General features: G+C 35.1%; 1 protein-coding gene across 3 annotated transcripts in view; it reads right to left on the bottom strand.

The window, feature by feature from the left end:
• The window catches only part of SCAPER (S-phase cyclin A associated protein in the ER), a 460,910-nt gene that overhangs the window by 238,295 nt on the left and 196,734 nt on the right, over positions 1-25,881 (bottom strand). For all 3 annotated transcript variants that reach the window (XM_032865126.1, XM_032865127.1, XM_032865128.1), the window contains 2 exons: positions 15,689-15,825; positions 4,317-4,382 (listed from right to left, as the gene is read on the bottom strand). In XM_032865126.1, coding sequence (XP_032721017.1) covers positions 4,317-4,382; positions 15,689-15,825 — 203 coding nt within the window. The remainder of the gene's footprint in view (positions 1-4,316; positions 4,383-15,688; positions 15,826-25,881) is intronic.

Here is a 25,881-nt window from a genome sequence, read left to right as displayed (position 1 = left end):
ATTATGGATGTTGCTGCTATGAACACTGGGGTGCAAGTGCCCCTTCTTTTCACTATATCTGTATCTTTGGGGTAAATACCTACTAGTGCAATTGCCGGGTCATAAGGTAGCTCTATTTTCAACTTTCTGAGGATCCTCCATGCTGTTTTCCAGAGTGGCTGTACCAGCTTGCATTCCCACCAACAATGGAAGAGGGTTCCCCTTTCTCCACATCCTCACCAACATTTGTTGTTCCCTGTCTTGTTAATTTTGCTATTCTAACTGGTGTAAGGTGGTGTCTCATTGTGGTTTTCATTTGTAATTCCCTGACAGCTAGTGATGTGGAACATTTTTACATGTGTCTGTTAGCCATTTGTATGACTTCTTTGGAGAAGTGTCTATTCATGTCTTCTGCCCATTTTTTGACTTTTTTTTTTTTTTGAGTGTTGAGTTTGATAAGTTTTTTATAGATCTTGGATACCAGCCCTTTATCTGTAATGTCATTTGCAAATATCTTCCCTCATTCTGTGGGTTACCTCTTAGTTTTGTTGACTGTTTCCTTTGCTGTGCAGAACATTTTTATCTTGATGAAATCCTAAAAGTTCATTTTTGCTTTTGTTTCCCTTGTCTTTGGAGATGTGTCTTGGAAGAAGTTGCTGTGGTTGATATCAAATAGATTACTGCCTACGTTCTCCTCTAGAATTTTGATAGATTTCTGTCTCACATTGGTGTCTTTCAACCATTTTGAGTTTATATCTTTGTGTATGGTGTAAGGAATAAGGAGGGCATGTGTTGTTATGTGCACTGTGTGTTATATATAACTAATCAATCACTGGACACTACATCAAAAACATGTTCAGTAGCTAACTGAACATAATAAAATACGAAAATGTGATTCACGTGCTTTTGTCAAATTGGTTCCCTATACTTTGCAGTGAAAACATTAGTTATTTGGAGTTTCTTTTCCTTTCTTTACAAATGTTATCTCAGTTGTTTCTTTTTGCTTTCTTTCACACTGATGTAAATGCCATGCAAGTCTTGTGGCTGTTTGGATTTACTTGTTTTTTGGATTTCTTGGAGCCATCTGGTAATGTGGGTTTTTTTGTAAATGCTGCCATGGGTTTTTGGTTTTAACTACTTATTTTGTTTCCATGTGAGGATTTGGAGACACTGCAAAATTATACTGCAATAGCTACTGACATTTTTTTCTAGGTTTATAATTTAAAGGAACATCCTGGTTGCCCAGTGGCCTATAGACTGTAGTAAGGAAAAGGAGAACCAGTTTAAGACTAATTAGGAGGCTAGTACAATAACCCAGATGAGAGATGATCATAGGTTAGACTACAGTAGTTACTATGAAGGTAATGAATAGTGGTCAGATTCTGAATATATTTTAAAGATGGAGCCAACAGAATTTGTTTATGGACCAAAAATGAAATGAAAAGAAAGAGAGGACAACTTTAAAGATTTTAATCTCAAAAGATGGACTTACCATTTCCTAAAGATGAGCAAAAAATATAAGGGGTAAGGTTTGGGAGAAAATTTCAGGAGGGGTCTACCTGAACCCCTGTGGGTGGGTTATCTATGTGGAAATACTAAGCAGGAAGCTGGATATATGAGTCTGGAGCTCTGAGGAGAGGACTGGGGTGGTGTCATATATTTCAAATCCATCAGTGACTAAATGTTTAACGTTATAAAACTGAATAAGATGGCCAAGGGAATAATTCTGCATTTGAATTCTCAAGACAAAGGCATGCGGATGTTGGAAGTCAAGGAGACAAGAAAGAACCAAGCAAAAGATACCGGAAAAAGACTAGCCAGTTAGGTGAATTCAGAAAAAGTTCTGTAATAGACTGTTGGGTAAAGGCTCCCCTTGAATTGTCTTGCTATCCAAGACTTGTACAGTCTCCTACAGTGACTCTGGACTTGGTGAAATGACTTATTTTGGCCAATGGGACATAAGCAAAGTAACATAAGCAGAGACTTACTAAGACTTGATATCCCATATGAACATTAATTAAAAAATCCTCAACAGAACAAACAAAATTAATTCAACAGCGTATTAAAAGGATTATCACCATGATTAAGTGATGCTTTATCTTCAAGAGGGCTGACCCAGGCTTCCTTACAGGGCAATCACAGCAGAGCAAGAAAGTGAGGTTGAAAGTAGAAGGCTCATGACCTCTATGGCCAAGTCTTGTTATCACCTATTGCTTCCATAGTAGTCAGAACAAGACAAAAGGCCAGAACAAATTCAAGATGAAAGGAAACAGAGTTCACCTCTTGATGGAATAGTGGCAAAGTTATATTATATTGCATAGGGGCATGCCTCCAGGAACAGCTCAACTTCTTCTGGCTATCTTTGTAAACACTATCCCACCATCATATATTAAATTTACTCAAATATTTCAATCTATTTCTAGATTGTTTTTAAAAACTGCTTTCACCAATTTACATTTTTATTCATGTGCTGATGCAAAATTATTTTAACTACATAGGTACCATCAAAATATTAAATATCTGTTAGCACAGACCTACCTCATTCTTCTTTTACATTTTTTCCTAGAAATTCTTTTATTTTTCCATACATTCTTTAAAATGATTCTATTTTGGGGGGGGGGCGCCTGGGTGGCTCAGTGGGTTAAAGCCTCTACCTTCAGCTCAGGTCATGATCCCAGGGTCCTGGGATCGAGCCCCACATCGGGCTCTCTGCTCAGCAGGGAGCCTGCTTCCTCCTCCCCCTCTCTCTGTGCCTGCCTCTCTGCCTACTTGTGATCTCTATCTGCCAAATAAAATAAGTTAAAAATCTTAAAATAAAATAAAATAAAATAAAATGATTCTATTTTTTAAAAAGTAGTTATTTTATTCAGGTTACGTTTCATTTGTAGGAGAATTTAGAGAATTTACTATACCATGTTTTCTATCCAAGAGTATAATCTGTCTTTCCATTATTTAAGTTTTTTTTAATACTCTTTGTTAGGATTTTAAGGTTTTTAATTTTTATGGAGACTTCGCGTTTCTTAAGTTTATTTTTAGTTTATTTTTTATTGCTATTGTAAATGATGTTTATGTTTCCTAACTGATTATAAGAAAAGAAAATACTACTTTTGTAGACTAGATGCAGCATAACCTCAAGGCAAGTTACTCACCCTCTGTAAGGCTTAGCGTCCCTAATGAAATTTATTGAGTTATTGTTAGAAATAAAAGAGTCAACACAGGTAAAGAGCCTGGAATGAGGCAAAGGTTCATTAAAAATTACCTATTATTAATATTATCACATTAATTTGGTGATCAGCCACCTTACTGAATTGATTCTCTAATTTCTACTAGTTTTTTACTTTATTCTCTTGGGTTTTTCAGAAATGCAGTATCATCATAATTTTGATAATTTTGTTAACTTCTTTACTATTTTACAAATTTTTTTCTTTTAGAATGGCAATGACTAATAGTTTCAAAACAATAATTAATAAAAGTAATTTTCTGATCGGTTATCTCATTTCTCACAGGCAACAATATTTCTGTTTTAAATGTAAATAACTGCAGCATCAAAGTGCTATAGCATATTTACACTAACCACTGGTTATAGATCTCCTTCAATTTATGGTAGTTAAGTTCTTTCTTGAATTTTTCACTATGAGGAGTAATATTAAAGTAGTTAATCTTTGTACATAAATGTTCAGGTACACTTTGCATTACTTCCCTCAGCAGCCTAAAGTAGATTCTAAGTTCTGGATTCACGTTGCCTTTCAATAAGACTACATTAACCTGCAGTCCCATCAGCAGTGTTTTTGAGTACCTTCCTCACTGCACCTCTACTGGTAATATATTTGAGAAGCAAAATGATGGTGGTTTTGTTTAGCTATTGTGTAGTTAAACTAACACCCAGTGGTGGAGTCTAAATCCTCATCTATCAAGTGGCATTGGCAACAGTCCTGAACAAGACCTCCTCAGAGCAAGAACCAGCGCAGCGCTGCCAGAATCTATTCTGTAAGAGGAGGACTTTTCTACCGGGGCACTACTGACATTTTGGATGAGATAATTCTTTGCCTAAGTTTTGCCCAATGAAGAGTGTTTAAGAGTATCCTTGGGTCTCTATGCACTTGACAGGAATAGTTCCATTTCTCCCAGCTGCGATAATCAAAATGTGATCACGTATCCCCAAGCATAGCCAAATGTCCCCTGCCACAACTGTTCCCTGCTGGACACCACTGTGTTAGAAGAATGAAGTTCTAAGCTTCAGATATAAAGTTTAGGGTCACAGGAATACAAGTTTAGATAAACTTCTATAAAGGCAGACATCAGTAAAATAGAAGTAAAATGCAGAGTAATATACTCACTTTGCTTTATAAGGTGAGTCAGATCCAGAATTTTTTGTTTCCATTAAACTCTCATATTCCTTGGCCCTGAAGAGAAAAAAAATGTATCACTGTTAGTTATTTTGCTGCCAATTTTTAAAACAAACTAAATCCCTATGTTTTTCCCATCCCAGTATTAGAAACTAGTGTAACACTTTGACTTCTGAGAATACGTCTTTAAAATACTATAAATGCTATCAAAAAAGACTAAAAAATAAGTTATTTCCTCAAAGGATAAAGAGGAGCTTCATAAAAACATTTCTCAGTTTACAGACCTAGTATAGAATGGGCCTTATTTTTCAGAAATGTTAAAATCATGATAATTAAATCATATACGTTTCTACAAGATAGCTGAAATAACTAAATAGCCATATGCCTTAAGAGGTGTACAAAGCAAAACTGAATACAAGAAAGATTTACCGTGAGAAATAATTTAAGAGGCCGTGGAAATGACTACACACTCAAAGATCTGTCTTCTTCTGTTTTTGTTACTTATATTTGCTAAATACCTAAAGTCTGGAAAAATCTGAGATAACATTTCTCTGCCACTGTCTAACTAGGCTCCAGCTTACTTGAACCAATAGGGAGAGCCATCAATAGTTAACCAATCTAACATAGGTGTCACTATAGCAATCCATTATTATTGACTTAATTTTAAATTTCTCCTTTCGAAATTTTGAAAAAGAGGAAAATACTAATTTAAATTTTATCTGCTCACCCAAAGGATCCTAGTCTCAAAGAATTAGTCTAGTGACCTATGAGAGAATTAGTCACAATGTGTATACCAATCTAGACTGCAATGACAAAATAAGTAATAGTTCAAAAAAAATCATGAAAGATGCAAATTGTAACAGCTTTTTAAAAATATTTTATTTATTTGACCGAGAGAGAGAGATCACAAGTAGGCAGAGAGACAGGCAGGGCGGGGGGGAAGCAGGCTCCCTGCCAAGCAGAGAGCCCAATGAAGGACTCAATCCCAGGACCCTGAGATCATGACCTGAGCCGACGGCAGAGCCACTCAGGTGTCCCTATAACAGCTTTAATAAGGAAAAGGGAACAGGTTAAACATGGGAACAAAAGAATACATTAGAGTTAAACATTAAATTATATATTGTTTTCCCACCAACAGCATAGGAGGGTTCCCCTTTCTTGGCATCCTCACCAGCATCTGTCATTTCCTGACTTGTGCAACCACTCTGGAAAACAGCATGGAGGTTCTTAAAAAGTTAAAAAAGGGCTACCCTACGACCCAGCAATCACACTACTGGGTATTTACCCTAAAGATACAAATGTAGTGATCCGAAGAGGCATGTACACCCGAATGTTTATAGCAGCAGTGTCCACAATAGCCAAACTATGGAAAGAACCTAGAAGTCCATCAACAGATGAATGAATAAAGAAGATGTGATACACACACACACACACACACACACACGCACGCACACACAATGGAATACTATGCAGCCATCAAAAGAAATGAAATCTTGCCATTTGTGACGATGTGGATGGAACTAGAGGGTATTATGCTTAGCGAAATAAGTCAATCAGAGAAAGACAATTATCATATTATCTCCCTGATATGAGGAAATTGAGAGGCAATGTGGAGGTTTGGGGGATAGAAAAGGAATAAATGAAATAAGATGGGATTGGGAGGGAGACAAACAATAAGAGGCTCTTAATCTCACAAAACAAAACTGAGGGTTGCCGGGGTGGGGGGAGGGAGAGGGGTGGCTGGGTTATGGACATTGGGGAAGGTATGTGCTATGGTGAGTGCTGTGAAGTGTGTAAACCTGGCGATTCACAGACCTGTACTCCTGGGGCTAATAATACATTATATGTTAATAAAAAATTAAAAAATTACTTTAAAAAATGAGAAAAATATATATATTGTTGTAACCTACACATGCTCATCGCTATTAGCCAAAATATTAAGGCATATGAAAATGGGGAAATAACCACTGTAGTAGCAAATAACTGTGAACTTGAATGAAAGGGAGAAAGAGCAACAATTATGGAAGGTTAAATATATTCCAAGTATTCTTCCAGGAGCTAAACATCCATTGTCTCATACACAGTCCTACAAACTCGATACGGTATGATCCTCATTTTACAAAGAAGAAACTGAGGCTTAAGAGGACGTCTATTATATAAAAAAATACATTTATCTAAGACTTAAAGTGGGACAGATCAAATCCATCCTCTCATTCATGTACATACAACTAAAAAATTATCCAGAAAATTCTAACTTTACCCAAAATGTGGATAATCACTTTTTCCTAACTTGACTCTTGCCCTGATTCACTTTTCAGCAATCAAATATTTATTTCCAGAGTTCCTGCTCTGTATAAACTAAGAGGTACAAACATAGCAAGGATGAGGCATAAATGTAGTAGGAATATTCAAGGAATTTATTCTCCAAGGAAGAAGAAGACATAACACTATGAAAAGATACCCAAGTCTACGAAGCAGAGTAAATGAGACCTTATAATGTTGTGTAACCCTTATTTCCTTGTTGATCTTCAGTGTACTTGTCCTATCCACTATTTAAAATGGGGTACTGAAGTCACCAACTACTACTGTTGAATTATCTATGTCTCCCCTCAATTCTGTCCGTTTTTCCTTCATATATTTTGGGGCTCTGTTAGGTGTATAAATGTTTGTAATTATCTTTTTGATGAATTCACCCTTTCATGATTATATAATGTCCTTCTTTTCTATTGCACAATTTTTGTCTTAAAGTCTATGTTGTATGACAATAATGTAGTTACTTCAGCTATATTATTTTGTAGAGGTACTCTGCATAAAATATCTTGCAATCCTTTTCACATTAAACCACTTGGATCCTTTTATTTGAAGTGAGTCAATTATTAAAAAATATATATATATATAGTTGAATCATTTCTAAAAATCCACTCTGCCAAACCAGAGTATTTAATGTATTTACATTTATATTTAATGTAGTAACTGATGAGGACTGGCTTTTGCCATTTTGCTATTTCCTATACATCTTTTGTCCTTCAATTTCTCCTTATTACTGCTTTGTTTTGTGTCAGATATTTTCCAGAGTACCATTTTCATTCTCTTCTCATTTCTTCAAGCATAACTATATGTATATGCGTGTGTGTGTCTGTGTGTGTGTGTGTATAATATTTAAAAATACTTCAGAGTTTCTTAAAGTGAAGGTGTCATAGCAACAAATTATCTCAGATTTTATCATGGAATATATTAATTTCTCTTTCATTTCTGAAGTTTTGCCAGACAGAATTTTTTGGTGACAATTTGTTTTTGTTTTTGTAACCAGGAAACTGAATATGTCATCCTACTACCTTCTAGCCTTTATAGGTTCTGATGAGAAATAAGCTGTTAATTATATTAAGAATGTTTTCTATATGAAGAGCTGCTTCTCTTTTACTGCTTTCTTTTTTTTAAGATTTTATTTATTTGAGAGAGAGAGAGAGAGTAAGAGCACAGGCAGGGGGAGGGGGCAGATGGAGAGGGAGAAGCAGACTCCCCACTGAGCAGGGAGCCTGACACAGGACTTGATCCCAGAACCCTGGGATCATGACCTGAGCTGAAGGCAGACACTTAACCGACTGAGCAACCCAGGTGCCACTACTTTGTTCTTGTCTTAACAACAGTTTGATTATAATATGTCATAGTGTGGATCTCTGAGTTTCTCTTAGTGTTTGTTAAGCTTCTTGGATATGCAGATTAATATCTTGCATTAAATTTGGAAAATTTCCACCCATAATTTCCTCGAATATTTGTTCTGCCCTTTTTTCTCTCTACTTTCCTTCTGGGACTTCCTTTCTGTATATGTTGTTCCCATGCGTCTTTCAAACTCTGTTCATTTTTTTTCATTCATTTCCCCTTCTGTTCTGTGGAAATAATCTAACTGATCTAACTTCAAGTTCACTAATTCTTACTTCTACTTATTCAAATTAGCTGCTCAATTCTCCAAGTGAATTTTTCATTTCAGTCACTGTATTTTGCAACGACAAAGTTTCTATTCACTCCTTTTTATAATTTTTAATTATATGTATTAAAATATAAATATAAATTTAATATAATATCATCATTACTAATCCCCAGTTGGTTAGATATTGCTTACACAGGTCCTTTAGTTCTCTGGGCATATTTTAACATTTTAATTTAAAGTCTGTCCAGTAAGGCCAATGTCTGGGTTTCCTCTGGGACATTTCTATTAATTTTTTTTCCTGTGTATAGGCTTTCTTTCTGTATGAACACCTTCTAACTTTTTGCCAAAAACCAGACATCTTAAATGAACAACCCAAGCATAAGATAATAGAACAAAACCGTCAAGTGATGAAAAAAAAACATTATCACATAATTCAACATCAATCAGGAATGAAAGTCAAATAAACACTTTCAGGCAAACAAATGATAAGAAAATCTATTGCCAGTAGACCTGCAATATAAAAACTGTTAAGGGAAGTAATTCATGTGAAGAAAAAAGGTAAGAGATAGAACCTGAGAACTACATGAAGAAATGAAAAGCACTGGGAATGGTTTTGTAAATTATGTAAAAGATATCTAAATAATTAGAAGAAAAAATTATAGTGGGATGTGGAATATACATACAGAAGTAAAATATGAGGCAATAATTACACAAACAAGAGAATATAGATACTACTGTAAGATTCTAAACTTATAATTAAAGTGGTTTAATATTATATAGTTATCATGATAGTTTAAGGTTACATTTTTTAAATGAAGCAAACACTAAAAATAAAGCAGTAGAAATACTAAATCAATAAAGGAAAAAAATGGAATACTAAAAAAATAACCCAAAAGGAGGGAGAAAAGAAGAAAAAAAAGGAATGAACAACAGATGAACAAATGATAGTGAAATAGTACACTTAAAACAACTATAGCAATAATTTCACTAAAAATGAACTAATAAAAAAAACAAAAAAAACCAAAAATAAAAATGAACTAATGAAAAACTGCAAACAGACTGTCAGAAAAGACAGAAAAGATGCACATATGATGATTCTAAGAGGTGCACAAAAACATACAGTGATGAACTTACAAGAATTAAACTAAGAATGGGAAAAGATTTATCATGAAAATACTGAGTGGAAATGATACTAATATTAGATCAAGTAGACTTCACCGTAAGAAATATTACCCAAAACAAAGAAGGACACTTTGTAATAGTAATGGGATCAATTTTTCAAGGAGATAAAATAATACTAAATTTGTATCTATTTATCAACAAACCAAAATTTGAAGCAAAACTGGAAAATATTGAAGTGTGAGATAGAAGTGTGAAATAATCGGAAAAGTGAATATTCTTTATGTAACTGATACAATATGAAACAGACAATATTAGAGATACAATGTGGAAGACTTTAACAGCACTATCACCCAACAAGACCTAACTGACATTATAGAAACTACACCTACCACAAGCAATATATACATGTTCATCAAGTAAACATGCAACCCTGACCAAGACAAACCAGATGCTGGGCATAAAACAAGGCTCAATAAATTAAAAGGAACTGAAATTATGCACAGTATCTTCTCTCACCACAGGAAATATCAAGACAAAAAGATATCTGAAAAGTTCCCAATTATTTGAAAATTTAGCACTTACATTTTTAAGTAACCAATGGGTCAATGAATTTGAAGTGAAACTAGAAAATATATTTTTTTAATTTGAGAGACAGAGAGAGAATGAGATAGAGCATGAGCAGGGGGAGGGGCAGAGGGAGAAGCTGAGCAGGGAGCCCAATATGGACTCAATCCCAGGACTCCAGGATCATGACCCTAGCTGAAGGCAGCCGCTCAACCAACTAAGCCACCCAGGCACCTGAAACTGGAAAATACTTTGAACTGAATGAAAAATAAAACACAACATATAAAATATGCGGGACATAGCTTAGAGGGAAATTTATAGCTATAATTGCATATTTAGAAAAGGAGTCAGGTTTCACATCAGTAATCTTAAATTTTTACCTTAGGAATCTAGGAAAAAAAAATATCAAGCACAGAAAAAATAATTAAAAACATAAGTGAAATAGAAAAAATAAAGAAAAGTCAATGACAGCAAAAATTCATTCTTGAAAAGATTAATAAAGCCGATAAATTCCTGTCCAGAATAATCAAAGAATAATTATAATTCCCAAGAATGAAAAAGGCGGTGTTAGTATAGATTCTTACAGATTTAAAAAAATGACAAAAAATTTGAAAGACTTCATTTTTTATAGAAATTTCAGGTTCACAGAAAAATTAAGAGAAAGATTCAGAGAGATTTACCCATATACCTGTCATCCCAAACATGCTTAGCTCAGTTATCAATACCTCCCAACAAAGTGGTACATTCGTTACAAGTAATGAACCTACACTGACACATTATTACCACCCCAAGTTTATAGTTAACATTACAATTCGCTCTATAGTGTTCTATATTCTATGGGTTTGGACAAATATATAATTACATGTATCCACCAATGTAAGTATCATATAGAGTCCTTTCACTAACCTAAAAATCCTCTTTGTTCTGCCTATTCATCTCTCCCTCTCCCACAACCTCTGGCAACCACACATCTTTATTGCTGTTTTTATAGGTTTGCCTTTTCCAGAATGTCATATACAAATGCAAATTGCCATTTCCAACAACATGGATGGACTTTGAGGGCATTATGCTTAGCAAAATAAGTCAGACAAAGACAAACATCGTATGATCTCATTTTGGTAACCAAAAAGAAAACGAAACAAAAAAAAAAAAAAACAACCAAGCTCACAGATGAAGAACAGACTGATGGTTGGCACATGAGAGTAAGCAAAATGGTAGAAGAGAGTCAAAAAGTAAAAACTTCCAGTTACAAAATAAATGTCATGGGTTGTAATGTACAGCACAGCAACTATAGTTGATAATACTGTACTGTATATTTGAAAGTTGCTGAGATTGAATCTTAAAAAAATTAAAAAATTCTATAACTATATATGGTGATAGATGTTAATGACTGTGGTGATCATTTCACAATATATAAAAACATCAAATCATTATATTGTACATCTGGATCTAATACAATGTTGTATGTCAATTATACTTCAATAATCAATATAGAATTATGCAGTTTTTATATGTGAATTGTATAGGATGTGTATATCTCAATAAAACTATTATAAAAATTAATATAATGAACTTTGTTGATAAAATTAAAAGGCACATTTCAATAGATGCAGAAAAAGCTTTTGAAAACATAGAATATCTATGAAAAAAGCTCTCAGGAAACTAAGAATAAAAAAAGCTGCTTCAACTTGATAAAGGGCATTACATAAAATGACAGCTAACATAATACCTTAACATGAAAAACTAATTGCTTTCTCCCTAAGAACAGGACAAAATCTTCTGTTCAAAATTTTGCCAAAGATACAATACAGTGCAAGAGACAATGAAGAGAAGTAGACAGTATATAATTGAAAAAACAAAACTGTTTTGATTCTCAGATATGTTTATGTACCTAAAGAAATCTTATAAACTCACAAAACTATTAGACCTCATAAGTCAATATGGCAAGGTCCCAGTATATAAAGTTAATACAAAAATCAATGGTTTCTATATACTGACAACAACAAAAAAAGAAGTAAAACTATTTTCAATAGCATCAAAAAACTAAAAGTGCTAGGGATAAATTTAGTAAGATATTTGTAAAACCTCTACACTGAAAATTACAAGATATTACTAGAAATTAAAGAAACTAAACACCCTAATCATGGGTGGAGGACCCAATACTATCAGATAGATGTCAGTTCTTCCTAAGCTAATCTGTAGATACAATGCAACACCAAACAAAATCCCAACTGGTCTTTTTATTTTAGAAACTAAAAATTGATCCTAATATTTATGGAAAAACAAAAGACCTGGAAAAAGAAAACAATCTCAAAAAAGAAAACAAAGTTGGAAGACTTCTAATTTATTTCAAGACTTAATATAAAGCCATGGTAATCAAGACTGTTTGAAGACAGATGAATATATCAGTGGAACAGAATTGACCAGAAAGTCCAGAAATGGATTTTTTTGGGGGGGGTATCTACACTTCAAAGGCTGATTTTTATTTTTTATCAAGGTTTTAAAATAGAAGAATGAAATAATCTAGAAACAGACTCATACACAAAGGGAAGATTCCTTCCTCCCTTCCTCCCTCTCTCTCCCTCTTTCTTTCTCATTCCTTCCTTCCTTTCTTCCTTTCCTTTCCTTTCTTTCTTTTTTCTTTTCTTTCTTTTTCCCCAAAATGCTAACTGTATAATGGAAAAAGAAACCTTTTCAGCTAATAATGTTAGAACAACTGGTTACCTATATGGAAAAAGAAACTTGGACCAATGCTTCATATAATAACCATTAATTTATTTGAGATTAATCATAAGCCTAAATACAAAAATAAAACTTACAAAGCTTCTAGAAAAAAATACAGAACGATTTTTAACCTTTGTTCAGAGACCTCTTAGAACCCCAAAACCCAAAACAGACATCATCACAAGTAAAAACCTTTGCTTATCAAAGACTTCAAGAAAATGTAATAGGCTATTTCCAGACTGTAAGAACAAATTAGCAATACACATATCTGACAAGGAACTTTGTGGTCAGAATATATAAACAACTCAAAAGTAAGGTGACAACTCAACTTTTAAAATGAGCAAAAACCTTCAGCAGACACTTCATAAAGAAAGATACTGAATGGTTAAAATGCACATGAAAAGATGCTCAATATATACTATTAGTCACTAGGAAAATGCAAATTAGGAACACACTGAGATACTTTGACACTCCCACTGAAATAGGCTAAAATTTTGAAAAAACTAACAATATCAAGTGTGTACTGGGAAGACTGTGAAGCAACTGGAACTCCCACATATTGCTGATAGGCATGTAAAAGAGTACAACCACTATGGAAAAGGGTGTGGTATTCCACTTCTAGGTATTTACCCAGGAGAAATGAAAAAATATACACTCAAAGACTAGAGGGGAGCTTAATTTACAAATGCTCAAAACTGGAAACCCAAAAGTCCATCAACAGATGAATAAATAAAAATTGTAGGATATGCACACAACGAATATGTACAATAATAAACAGACTCAAACTATCTACACACAACAACAGTGATATATCTCAAAACAGTACACTTAGTAAAAGAAGCCAGCCACAAGGGAGTTTGATTTCATTGGTATGCCTTTCCTGAACAGAAGAAAGTAATCTATAATCATAGAAAGCAGGTCAGTGATTACTACAGATTAGGAGTGGTAAGAAACCCACCTGAAAGAGGCACAAAGACAATTTTGATAGGAGTATGGATTACATGAGTATCTAGATTTGTCAGAAGTCAACAAACCATACTGAATCACTCTACATTTCACTTAAATAAATCATACTGCAATGAAGAATAAAGTCTACAGATAGAAGTAGGTATGTATAGAAAATATTAGCAACAGAATTGTAGAGACTTTTCCTATAATTTTATAATTTTGTTTAATAAATTACCACTACTTATGTTTCTAAAGACAAAACAAAAGTCAAGCTCTTGAGGACAGCCCCACCAAAAAGGGAACATTTGAGCAAAGACCAGAAGGAGATAAGGGATGTACATGTATGGATATATGTGGGAAGAGGAAACCCGAGGTTCTGAGAAGTGACATGATCTAACTTACATTTTAATACTCTGGCTAGAGGATTTGGAATAGACTGCAAGGAGGCAAGGGCAGAAACAATGATAATAGTCACAGAGCTCATATAGTAATTCAGCCAAGAGATGATGACGGATTGGTTCAGGGGAAGCAATGAAGTTAGATGTAGTCGAATTCTGAATGTATGTATATATTTTAAATTAAGGCTAACATAATTTGCAGTTGGACTGGATGTGAGGTGTGGGAGAAAGAAAGTCAAGGATGACTTCAAGAATTTTGGCATACAAAGCTAGAATACAGTATCCATTTACTGAGACAGAGAAGACTATGGGACAAAGGGGTTTTGGGGAGTGGGGTGAGGGAGAGAACAGGAGCTTGTGTTGGAGTAAATTAAATTGAAGATATTAAATTGGTGGTCATTACTAAGTAGATGATATTCAGAGACAAGACTGGGGGAGCTTAGCAAGGGAAGTGTACACAGAGGGAAAAAAAGAATTCATAAAAATAGCATTTCCGTGTCAGGGCAGCAAACTTCTTAGCATAAACTAGAAATGAAGGTCAGTAATACCTTCAAGTATACTGTGAAAGTATTTTTAGGAAGTTGAGAAATCTCAAAAAATACAAACAAAAAAGCCTTTTCTATTCTTTGCTTGAATGAGTACTTTGCAAGTTTTCATTGATTCTGGAAGATGAAATGGACACCTTTAATTACAATCTGAAATTGGAAACTATAGAGTGATAACCACCATTCACCTTCTAGAACTATATTTCAATAATCCCACAGGTCAAGCTTCTTCAACTTTGAAAACATCTGGTAATAAAAGTAAAACAGGGGCGCCTGGGTGGCTCAGTGGGTTAAAGCCTCTGCCTTCAGTTCAGGTCGTGGTCCCAGGGTCCTGGGATCAAGCCCCAAGTCAGGCTCTCTGCTCAGCAGGAAGCCTGCTTCCCCTCTCTCTGCCTGCCTCTCTGCCTACTTGTGGTCTCTGTCAAGTAAATAAATAAAATCTTAAAAAAAAAAAAAAAAAAGTAAAACATATTTAGATTATCTTCTCCCAAAGAGCAAAAATTATCTACTACAGAGGAACTACATTTGTGTCCTAAGACTCATCAGTCATCAGGTGATGCTCAAAGCATGTGAGGTAATGATGTACTACACAGCTGTCTGATCCTCGGATGTTACTTTGGAGGCTGATGATAAACTACAGGTCTGACAACTCACTTTCCATTTCAAGATATTTCTTGAACTTTTTCTTGTTGTGACAGGCAACCAAATTGATTAAACCTAGTCATGGGATTTGACACTACAGCCAGCAGACTTCTATTTGTTGATTGCTATTGATTTTCTTTGATACCTCATTTAAAAATCAATAGTTGGAAAGAAAAATAGGCTTAGTTTACACATACTTAAACATACTACTGTATGCTGGAGAAGGCACAAGTTTGGCAGGGCTTTGGCATCCAATTATAAGAAGAGCTCTTAACAGGTGAAAGCAAGGGCTTTAGATCGATATATAGTTTTCTTTCTCAATCAAAGAAAGTGGCTATAAATTAGGCTCATCAGTATTATTTTCAAGGCTTTCTTAAAGCAAACAAGTTTAAACTTTTGTGTGAGGCAGAGGGTCTTCCTCAGATATACATTAAAAAGGATATATCACTAACAGTTTCTGTTTTGTTTTGATTTGAAGGATATTTATGGTACCTGGAGTTCATCCGGGCTTTTATCTTTTTGGCTTTTCTTTTATTTTTCTGCCGCTCTTCTCCATCTTTCAAAGGTTCTGATAGAGCTGCACTTTCAACCACAATGTCAATAATATACTTCTTTAAAGAAAGATGCTCCTGCAAGATAAAAAACAATGATGATGCTGGTTAAAAAATGACATAGCATTGCTACAGACTACAGTGAGTATAAAAGAGTATATAGATGAAAGTAAAAGCAATCTTTAAGAAATTCTGGTTTTGGGGCACCTGGGTGGCTCAGTGGGTTACGGCCTCTGCCTTTGGCTCAGGTCATGATCCCAGGGTCCTGGGATCGAGCCCTGCGTCGGGCTCTCTGCTCTGCGGGGAGCCTGCTTCCTCCTCTTTCTCTCTGCCTGCCTCTCTGCCTGGCGAATGAATAAATAAAATCTTAAAAAAAAAAAAAAAGAAATTCTGGTTTTCATAATTGCTTTGGAAAACACTGAAGAAACTGTTTTAAGATTTCATTGACTTAAGGAGGGCACATGATGTGATGGGCACTGGATGTTATATGAAACTGACAAATTAGTGAACACTACATCTGAAACTAATGATGTACTTGTAAGTTGGCTAACTGAATTTAAATTTAAAAAAGGATTTCATTGACTTATCAAACATTTGCTGCACATCAACTGTGATAAATGCTAAGGCTACAAGGACATATGCTTGTCCCTCACAACCACACAGTGTAGAGAGGTTTAAAATACACACACACACACACACACACACACACACACACCCCTACAATATCAACCAACAAGTGCCAATTAGAAAGTTAGAGTGCTACAGGAGTTCAAAAGGGAAACAAAAGCACTGTTCACTGGGGGTGAGGAGGAAAGGTTTCAAAAAGGAAGTACCAGGTCTGCTATCTCTTGAAGGATGGACTGAATTTAAACATATGGATATTGGATATATGTGTGTGTGTTTGGACTGGGAGTTAGGAAGGTGGCAGAAAGGAAAAATAAAAAGGGCAACTCAAAAAACACAAGCAGAGATAAAAATAAAATGTGGCTATTGGCAACAGAGATCTGGTTTAGGTGGAGCACACAGAATCTTGTCCCACGTCCCTCCTTACCAATGTTTGATTTTATAGCCCTCACTAAAATCACTTCCTTGCATGTACATAGCATGTACATTCCCTTCCCCTCTCTTCTTCATTCATAGTTGCATGGAAAAATCCAAACTCTAAATCGACCTTTCACCCTGCTCTGTATACTACCTGGGCAGATTAAACTGGTTATAATTACGAATTGTGTTGACTACTCTCATTAAATTTATGACATTACGCCTCAAATGGCCTCTAGTATTGCCAGGCAATCAAGGAAACAAACTATTTTCTCCACACACTCTAGAAATTATTTTAGACTTTCCCCTCAAATTTCTAACACCCTGTAGATCACTTCCTTTATCCTGACATTTTTTTCCCACTAGGTTTCCAGATGTTACACTATCTTCCTAACCTACAAGCCACACCTTCTAAATCTTCTTTGCTGGACCCTTTTACTCTGCTTAACCAGTACATGTTGGAGCATCCCCCAGCTAGTCTTTTCTATCCAAACTCACTCATCAAGTACAGTGACTTGAAATATTATTTACACAAAGGCAATTCCCAAATTTTTATCTCTAGCCTTGACTTCTCCTCTGAACTCTATTCCTATATCAAACTGTTTAAAAATCTCCATATATTTCCATCACAAGCATTTCCAAATAACAGTCCATTACAAAACACCTATGCTCCCCATATACTTACCCTTCCCGGGGCGTTTCTCATTTCAGTAAATGGTACTATCATTCACACAATTGCTCATAAATACATCAGCAAATCTTAGGAGCTTACTTCCAAATATATCCCAAAATTCATCCCAAACACAATCACTTCTCCCCACCACCATCATCAGCTCTTGTCTGTACTATCGCAACAGCCTCTTAACTGGTCTCCCAGCTTCTAATCAGACACTCATGTCTTTTTGTTACAAAAGCAGTCAGTGATATTTTAAAAATATTAATCACAACACATCATTCTTCTTATTAAAGTTTTGCCTTCTCACCACATTTCAGTAAAATCCAAAGTCCTCACAATGGCCTACCAAGCTTCTATCACTGACCTCCCTGACCTCATCTTATACTACTCTTTTCTTTTTTAAAAAAATTTTTTAAAATTAAAAAAAATTTTTTTATAAACATATAATGTATTATTAGCTCCAGGGATACAAGACTGTGAATCGCGAGGTTTACACACTTCACAGCACTCACCATAGCACATACCCTCCCCAATGTCCATAACCCCACCACCCTCTCTCTGCCCCTCTCAGTTTGTTTTGTGACATTAAGAGTCTCTTATGGTTTGTCTCCCTCCCGATCCCATCTTGTTCCATTTATTCTTTTCCTACCCCTCAAACTCCACATGTTGCATCTTCACTTCCTCATATCAGGGAGATTATGATAGTTGTCTTTCTCTGATTGACTTATTTCACTCAGCATAATACCATCTAGTTCCATCCATGTCGTCGCAAATGGCAAGAATACTACTCTTTTCCTTATTCACTTTGCTCCATCCACAGTAGAGTGGATGTTGTTGTTCTTCACATTCATCAGGACTGTTACTGCCTCAGAAATCTATTTATGTTGTTCCCTTAGCCAAGAATAGTCTTCTTCCAGGTATTTGCATGGTCTAAGCTAAAATGAATACACAATTTCAAGTAACACTTTTTACTATCTGCCCTCTCTTTCTTCTGTTTATTTTTCTTCATAGGACTTGCCTAACATCAAATATTCATTTGCAATCTCCTGCACTAGAATACAAGTTTCATGAGGTTAATGACTTTGTTTTGTTCACTGATGTTTCTGTATCTGGGTAGTATGGCCTCGCATATGGTAGGCAATCAATAAATATATGTTAAATAAATAACCGAATGAGAAAAGAATAATGTAGTAAGAACTAATAACAGTATTTATGGTCAAATGAGTGAAGGTGCTCAAAAGGTGCAAACTTCTAGTTAAATAAGATAAATAAATCCTGGGGATGTAATGTACAGCATGGTGACTATAGTTAACAATACTGTATTATAAGTTTGAAAGTTTCTAAGAGATTAGATCATAAAAAATTGAAAAGAAAAAAGAAAGAAAGAAGACTTCCTTGACTTTCTAACTTTGGGCAAGTAATTTGACTTCATCATCACAAGAAAAAAATTGTAACTATATGTGGTAATAGATGTTAATTAAATTAGTTGTGATAATTATTTCACTACATATATATGTATATATATACATGCAGATATACACACACATTCCAAACATTATGTTGTACACCTAAAACAAGCACAATGTTATATGTCAATTATCTCAATTTTAAAAAAACACAAAAATATTTACGAAGGCTTATTACTAATTTATACTTTACATATAATCGCTCATTTAGTCCTTTTAGCTATACTTAGAACATACATAGAAGATATGTATTTTTATTATTCCCATTTAAACTATAAGAACAAACACAAAAAGTCAAATTACTTGCCCAAAGTTAGAAAGTCAAAATCATAACTGAGTAACTTTTGCAGAGGGTACAGTGATAAAGCCTAAATTTAAATCAGACAGTATGATTAGGGTTTCTATACTCTTGGCTTCTATACTCTATACTTCTATACTCTATACCTTGAAGAGATGACTGGAAAATAAGTTTGGGCCACAGAATTGTACTCATTATGAACGTTTTCAAATCATAAAGAACCAAAAATCATAAAGAACCAAAAATTAAAAATAACTATAAATCTCTATAGCCAAAGGGAGAAAATAATCTCTCAAAGCAGAAGCAATTACTTTCCTTGATAAGCTAGGTCCCTTTATTTCAAATCCAACTAGAAAAAGTAATGCAGGTCTCGAATCAAATGAAAGCAATAATATAAATAAAGATAAATTAAATTAAATTAAAGAAAAGATAATCCTCTTACCATATCTCCTAAGGATACATGGTACAAAGCAAGTTATCACCATCTATGTTATCATTTTTTAATACTTACTATGTGATCAGCAAAGGGCTAAATGGCATACATTATTTCCTATAATCTCAAGCCCATAGAACAGGTGGCAATATGTTTACATTTTACAAGATGCTTAACAATGGCTCAAAGAGGATGTTGTTATGTCCACAGTCACAAAGCTCAAGGTCAAAACCACAACTGGCTGACTTCACAAGACCAAGCTTTTCTAGTACTCTACATTCCCTCCACTGTTTAACATGACTCAAACAGACTAAGTCTCTCATGTAAATTTCTATTTCTACACCAAGGAAAAGTAATATTCTAAATGACATCTTTAATTTTATAAAAGTTCCAATTATACTATTTTCAGCTATAGATAAATGTCATTTAGGTATCTCATAGAATCCACTTAGGATCCTTATAAATAAATGCAGACACTACATAAGAAAACTTGGGGCTCTATCCAGAACGATCAAAAATTACATCTTTTTAAAGAACAATTCATTTACATATGCAAACATACATGCATTATGTACTCATTAACATTTTTAAAAATCTCACAATTATAAACAAATGAGAACATATTAGATTTTTTATGACTATTTAATAGTAAGTTCTTTCTTATAAAATCAGTAAGTGTTAATTACAGAATATATAAATAAAATTAAGAAATAAAAATCTCAAAAAATACAAAAAACAAAAAAAAGAAAACATCTATAACACTAACACCTAAAAATAATAATTTGAATATATCCTTCCAGACATCTTTCTTTGTAAATATATTTTTGTAAAAGTGGGAGACACCATTTATGATATTTTATAAACCGTTTTTTTTAATTAACTTTTTTTTTTTTCATTTGACTTTGCAAATATAGGGGTGGCCTCAGTGGCTTAGTCAACTAAACATCTGCCTTCAGCTTGGCCTCAGTAGCTTAGTCAACTAAACATCTGCCTTTAGCTTGGGTCATGATCCCAGGATCCTGGGATCCAGCCCTGTCAGGCTCCCTGCTCAACTGCAAGCTGTGCGGAAAGCAGCCCTTTGGCTCACATCTGCTAAGGGACCCTGAGCGATTCGTGGGGACTCTTTGAGCCTCTGCGGAAAAACACAGCATCTCTGGTCCCCTTGGGGCCCATTGGGAGGCCAGAATGAGCAGCACGGTGGCCTCCCCACACATGCTGATTCTCCCTCTCCCTCTCCCACTCCACTGCCCCCCCACCCACCACTTGTGCTCACCCTCTCTCTCAAATAAATAAAATTTTTTAAAAACTGCACATATATTTATACCATTACATAATATTCAACAACATAATCTAGTGGCTGTAAAGTATTCCATTCCATGAATATGCATAATTTTACTAAATGCTTTATTTTTAGATATTTGGATAATTTTTTATTTTCAATATTATAAATATCATTGCAACAAATATTCCTATAGTTAAAATTTTAAACACATAATCTACTTTTCCCTTATGATCAAATCATGGGAATGAAATTCCTGCACTGCAGATTACACATATTTTTAAGGATTTTCATTAAGTGTTCGCAAACTGAACCAAAATGGGAATTAAATTTTATCTCCACAAGGGATCTGCCAGTATAGTATTTCTATTTTGTTTGTAAATCTATCAATCTCTTGGTTGAAATATTGGTGTTCGTGTGTTAGACCATTTGTATTTTGTCCTCTGTGACTTAAAATGTGTCTTTTGTCTAGTTTTCTATAAACACATTTCAAGTTTTTATATATTTCCTTCTAGAGGTTTGCATTCTGTTTTACGTTCTGTAAGAAACAGATTTGTTCTGGGTAATAAAAGAAACACATTGTTGGATATGATGGAGAATAATAGTCACTTTCCCATTAAAACTATAAAGACTTTATACAGGACATTTCTGAGATGGCTTCTGAAGATGGAAAGCGTGCATAAATTTTTCAACGTTAAGAATTAGAGGGCTAGATAAACCATGAGAGACTGTGGACTCTAAGAAACAAAATGAGAGTTTTGGAGGGGAGGGGAGTGGGGGGTTGGGTGAGCCTGGTGGTGGGTATTAAGGAGGGCATGTATTACATGGAGCACTGGGTGAGGTGCACAAATGATGAATTCTGGAACACAGAAAATAAAATAAATTTAAAAAAAAAGGAGTGGTTGAGAGAATTATGGCATATTTCCATGAGGAAGTATTAGTAATTAAAATGCTTTTTAACAGAAGATTGTGATTGAAGAAGGCAGTGGCAGCAAAGTTTTAGATTCTTTCTAAATTATCATATAGAACAGAAAGAGCAACTATGTTTCAAAAGCAAAAATCACAGAAAATATTTACAATAAAACAAGGTGACAATGTATCCTCCTGAACCCAAGAAAAAGTAGGTGAGGTCATATTACCAAGACATCAGTAGGGTTTCAGTGTCTTTGAAGGAGAAATCAAAGGGAAACAATGGGCACAGCCATTTTTGCTCTGATCCTATGAGAGGACCAGAAAACCTCCAGGGAATAAAAGCCACAGAGAGGACTAGTTTCCACTGAGCCCATCCCCGACAGGGGTAGGACTACTCTGCCCAGGAAGGGACACCTCAGAAGCAGCATGGCAGGCCCAACCCCCAGAAGACAGACTGAAAGACAGACAGACAACAAGCTTATGGATCCTGGATTGAGCTCCAGGTGTTGCCTCATGACTCATTTATTTTTCAGATAAAATTCTCCTTTCCCTTTTTCTTTTTCTTGTGTTTTTTTTTCTCTTTTTTTCTCCTTGATTCTTAATATATCAACTTATGTTTCAGAGTTTTTAACTTGCATTTCTTCAAATCTACATTTTATAGATATACGCATCATTTTAGTCCTTTTTTCACTCTATTACACACACACACACACACACACACATATACATATGTGTGTGTGTGTGTTTTGTTGTTGTTGTTGTTTTTACTTTTTCGTAATTTTGGGATGTGGTGTCTTCTAACACAGAGACCAAAATTCACCCAGGAACAAAAGGATCACACTGCTTTGTCCACCCTGCGAGATTATACTCTTTCTTCCGCTCCCTATTTAAAAAAAGTTTTAAAAATTTTTATTTTATTCTTGTGTTTCATTTTGGTTTTGTTTGCTTTCCTGTGGTGGCTTCCAACCACTTTGGATTTTTCTCGGGTGGACTTTGCTTGGGTCACGGTTGATATTTTGGACTCTGTTCATTTGCCCACCCACTGTTCTCTGGAGAGAATGACTAGAAGGGGGAACTCTCTTTCTCTCTCTCTCTCTCTCTCTCTCTCACACACACACACACACACACACACACACAAGAACCTTGTTCTTTGCCACAGAGCTAATCAATATGGATATAGGTAAGATGTCAGCAATAGAATTCAGGATAGCAATCAGAAAGTTAATACCTAGGCTTGAAAAAAGCATTATTGACAATACAGAATCTCTAAAGGTGGAGATGAGATCTACTCAGGTTGCATTTAAAAATGCTATGAATGAGATGTAGTCTAAACTGGATGCTCTGACAGCTAGGATCAATGAAGCAGAAGGGAATAAGTGATGTAGAGGATAGGCAGATGGAAAGGAAGGAAGTAGAGAAAAAAAGGGAAAGATAATTAGAAGCCTATGAAAAAGCTTGAAGAGATTAATGATTCCATGAAATGTTCAAATGTCAGAATTATTGGGATTCTGCAAAGGGGTGGAGAAAGAGCAAGGGCCTAGAAGGTACATTTGAGAAAACCACAGCTGAGAACTTCCCTAATCTGGGGAAGGAAACAAGCATCCATGTCCAAGAGGCAGAGAGGACCCCTCCCAAAATCAATAAAAATAGATCAATACCCCAATATATATAATAGTGAAACTTGGAAATTGGAGAGCCAAAAAAGCACCTAGGGAGATGAGGTTCCTTATATACAGAGAGAGGAACATCAGAATAATATCAGAGCTAGCCACAGAAACCTGGCAAGTCAGAAAAGGCTGGCAAGACGTATTCAGGTTAATAAATGAAAAGTACATGCAGCCAAGAAGGCTTTATCCAGCAAGGCTGTCATTCAGAACAGATGGAGAGATAAAGAGCTTCTAGGACAGGCAGAAACTGAAAGAACAAGCAACCGCCAAGCCAGGCCTGTAAGAAATATTAAAGGGGATTCTGTAGGTGAAGAGAGACAACAAAAGTAATATAGACCAGAAAGCAACAGAGACAATCTACAGAAACAGGGACTTCTTCGGCAATACAACAGCACTAAGTTCATATATGTCAATAGTTACTCTGAATGAAAATGGGCAGAACGCTCCAATCAAAAGACCCTGGGTATTAGATTAGATAAAAAAGCAGGAGCCATCCATATGCTGTCTACAAGAGAATTATTTTGAGCCAAAAGACACTTCCAGATTGAAAGTGAGGGAATGGAGAACCATTTATCATGCTAATGGACATCAAAAGAAAGCTGGGGTAGCAATCCTCATAACAGACAAATTAGATTTTAAACCAAAGACTATAGAGGGACACTATATCATACTTAAGGGTCTATCCAATAAGAAGATCTAACAACTGTAAATATCTATGCTCTGAATACAGGAGCAAAATAAAAAATTTAAAAATAAAAATAAAAAAACATATTGATAATAATACATTAATAGTAGGAAACTTCAACACCCCACTCACAGCAATGGACAGATCATCTAAGCAGAAGATCAACAAAGAACAAGAACTTTGAATTACACATTGGACCAGAGGGACTTCATAGATATACACAGAACACTCCATCCTAATACAACCAAATACCCATTCTTCCCGAGTGCACATGTAACTTTCTCCAGAACAGATCACATGCTGGGCCACAAATCAGGTCTCAACTGATATCAAAAGACTGAGATTATTCCCTGCAGATTTTCAGACCTCAGTGCTTTGAAACTCAATCACAAGAGGAAATTTGGAAGGAACTCGAACACTTGGAGGTTTAAAAGCATTTTGCTAAAGAATGAATGGGTCGACTAGGAAATTGAAAAAGAACTTAAACAATTCATGGAAACCAATGAAAATGAAAACATATCATTTCAAAATGTATGGGATACTGCAAAGGCAGTCCTTAGAAGGCAGCACACAGCCATCCAAGCCTCACTCAAAAAAAACTTAGAAAAATCCCAAATGCACAAGCTAACCTTACGCCTAAAGGATCTGAAGAAAGAACCACAAATAAAGTCTATACAAATATATATACAGAGAAAAGACAAATAATAAAGATTAGAACAGAAATCAATGAAATAGAAAGCAGAAGAAATTGACAAAACTAGAACCTGGTTATTTGAAAGAACTGGTAAGACTGATAAACCGCTGGCTAGACTTTTCCAAAAGAGAAAGGACCCAAATTACTAAAATCAAGAATGAGGGGCGCTTGGGTGGCTCAGTCGTTAAGCGTCTGCCTTCGGCTCAGGTCATGGTCCCAGGGTCCTGGGATCGAGCCCCACATTGGGCTCCCTGATTGGCGGGAAGCCTGCTTCTCCCTCTCCTACTTCCCCCGCTTGTGTTCCCTCTCGCTGTGTCTCTCTCTATCAAATAAATAAATAAAATCTTAAAAAAAAATAAAATAAAATCAAGAATGAAAGGGGAGAAATCACAACCAATACCAAGGAAATAGAGGCAAAGTTATTAGAACTTATTATCAGCAGCTATATGGAACAAATTAGGCAATCTGGAAGAAATGGATGCATTCCTCGAAAATTATAAACTACCAAGACTGAAACAGGAAGAAACAGACAATATGAAAAGACCAGTAACTAGCAAGGAAGTTGAAGCAGGAATCAAAAACCTCACAAAAAGAAGAGTCCATGGCCAGATGGCTTCCCAGGGGAATTCTACCAAACATTTAAAGATGAAAGAATACCTATTCTACTGAAGCTGTTTCAAAAAATAGAAATGGAAGGAAAAATTCCAAACTTGTTCTACAAGGACATCATTACCTTGATCCCAAAACCAAAGACCCCATCAAAAATAATTACAGACCAATATCCCTGATGAACATGGATGCCAAATTACTCAGCAAGATCCTAGCCAATAGGATCCAACAGTACATTAAAAGGATTATTCACCATGACCAGGAGAGATTTATTCCTGGGATACAAGGGTAGTTCAAAATTCACAAATCAATAAATGTGATAGAGCCCATTAATAAAAGAAAAGACAAGAATGATACAGAAAAAGCATTTGACA

Source organism: Lontra canadensis, unplaced genomic scaffold, assembly GCF_010015895.1.
Source record: "Lontra canadensis isolate GAN:19392208 unplaced genomic scaffold, GSC_riverotter_1.0 scaffold28, whole genome shotgun sequence".
NCBI classification, from domain to species: domain Eukaryota; kingdom Metazoa; phylum Chordata; class Mammalia; order Carnivora; family Mustelidae; genus Lontra; species Lontra canadensis.
This window is presented reverse-complemented; position numbering and strand designations above follow the sequence as displayed.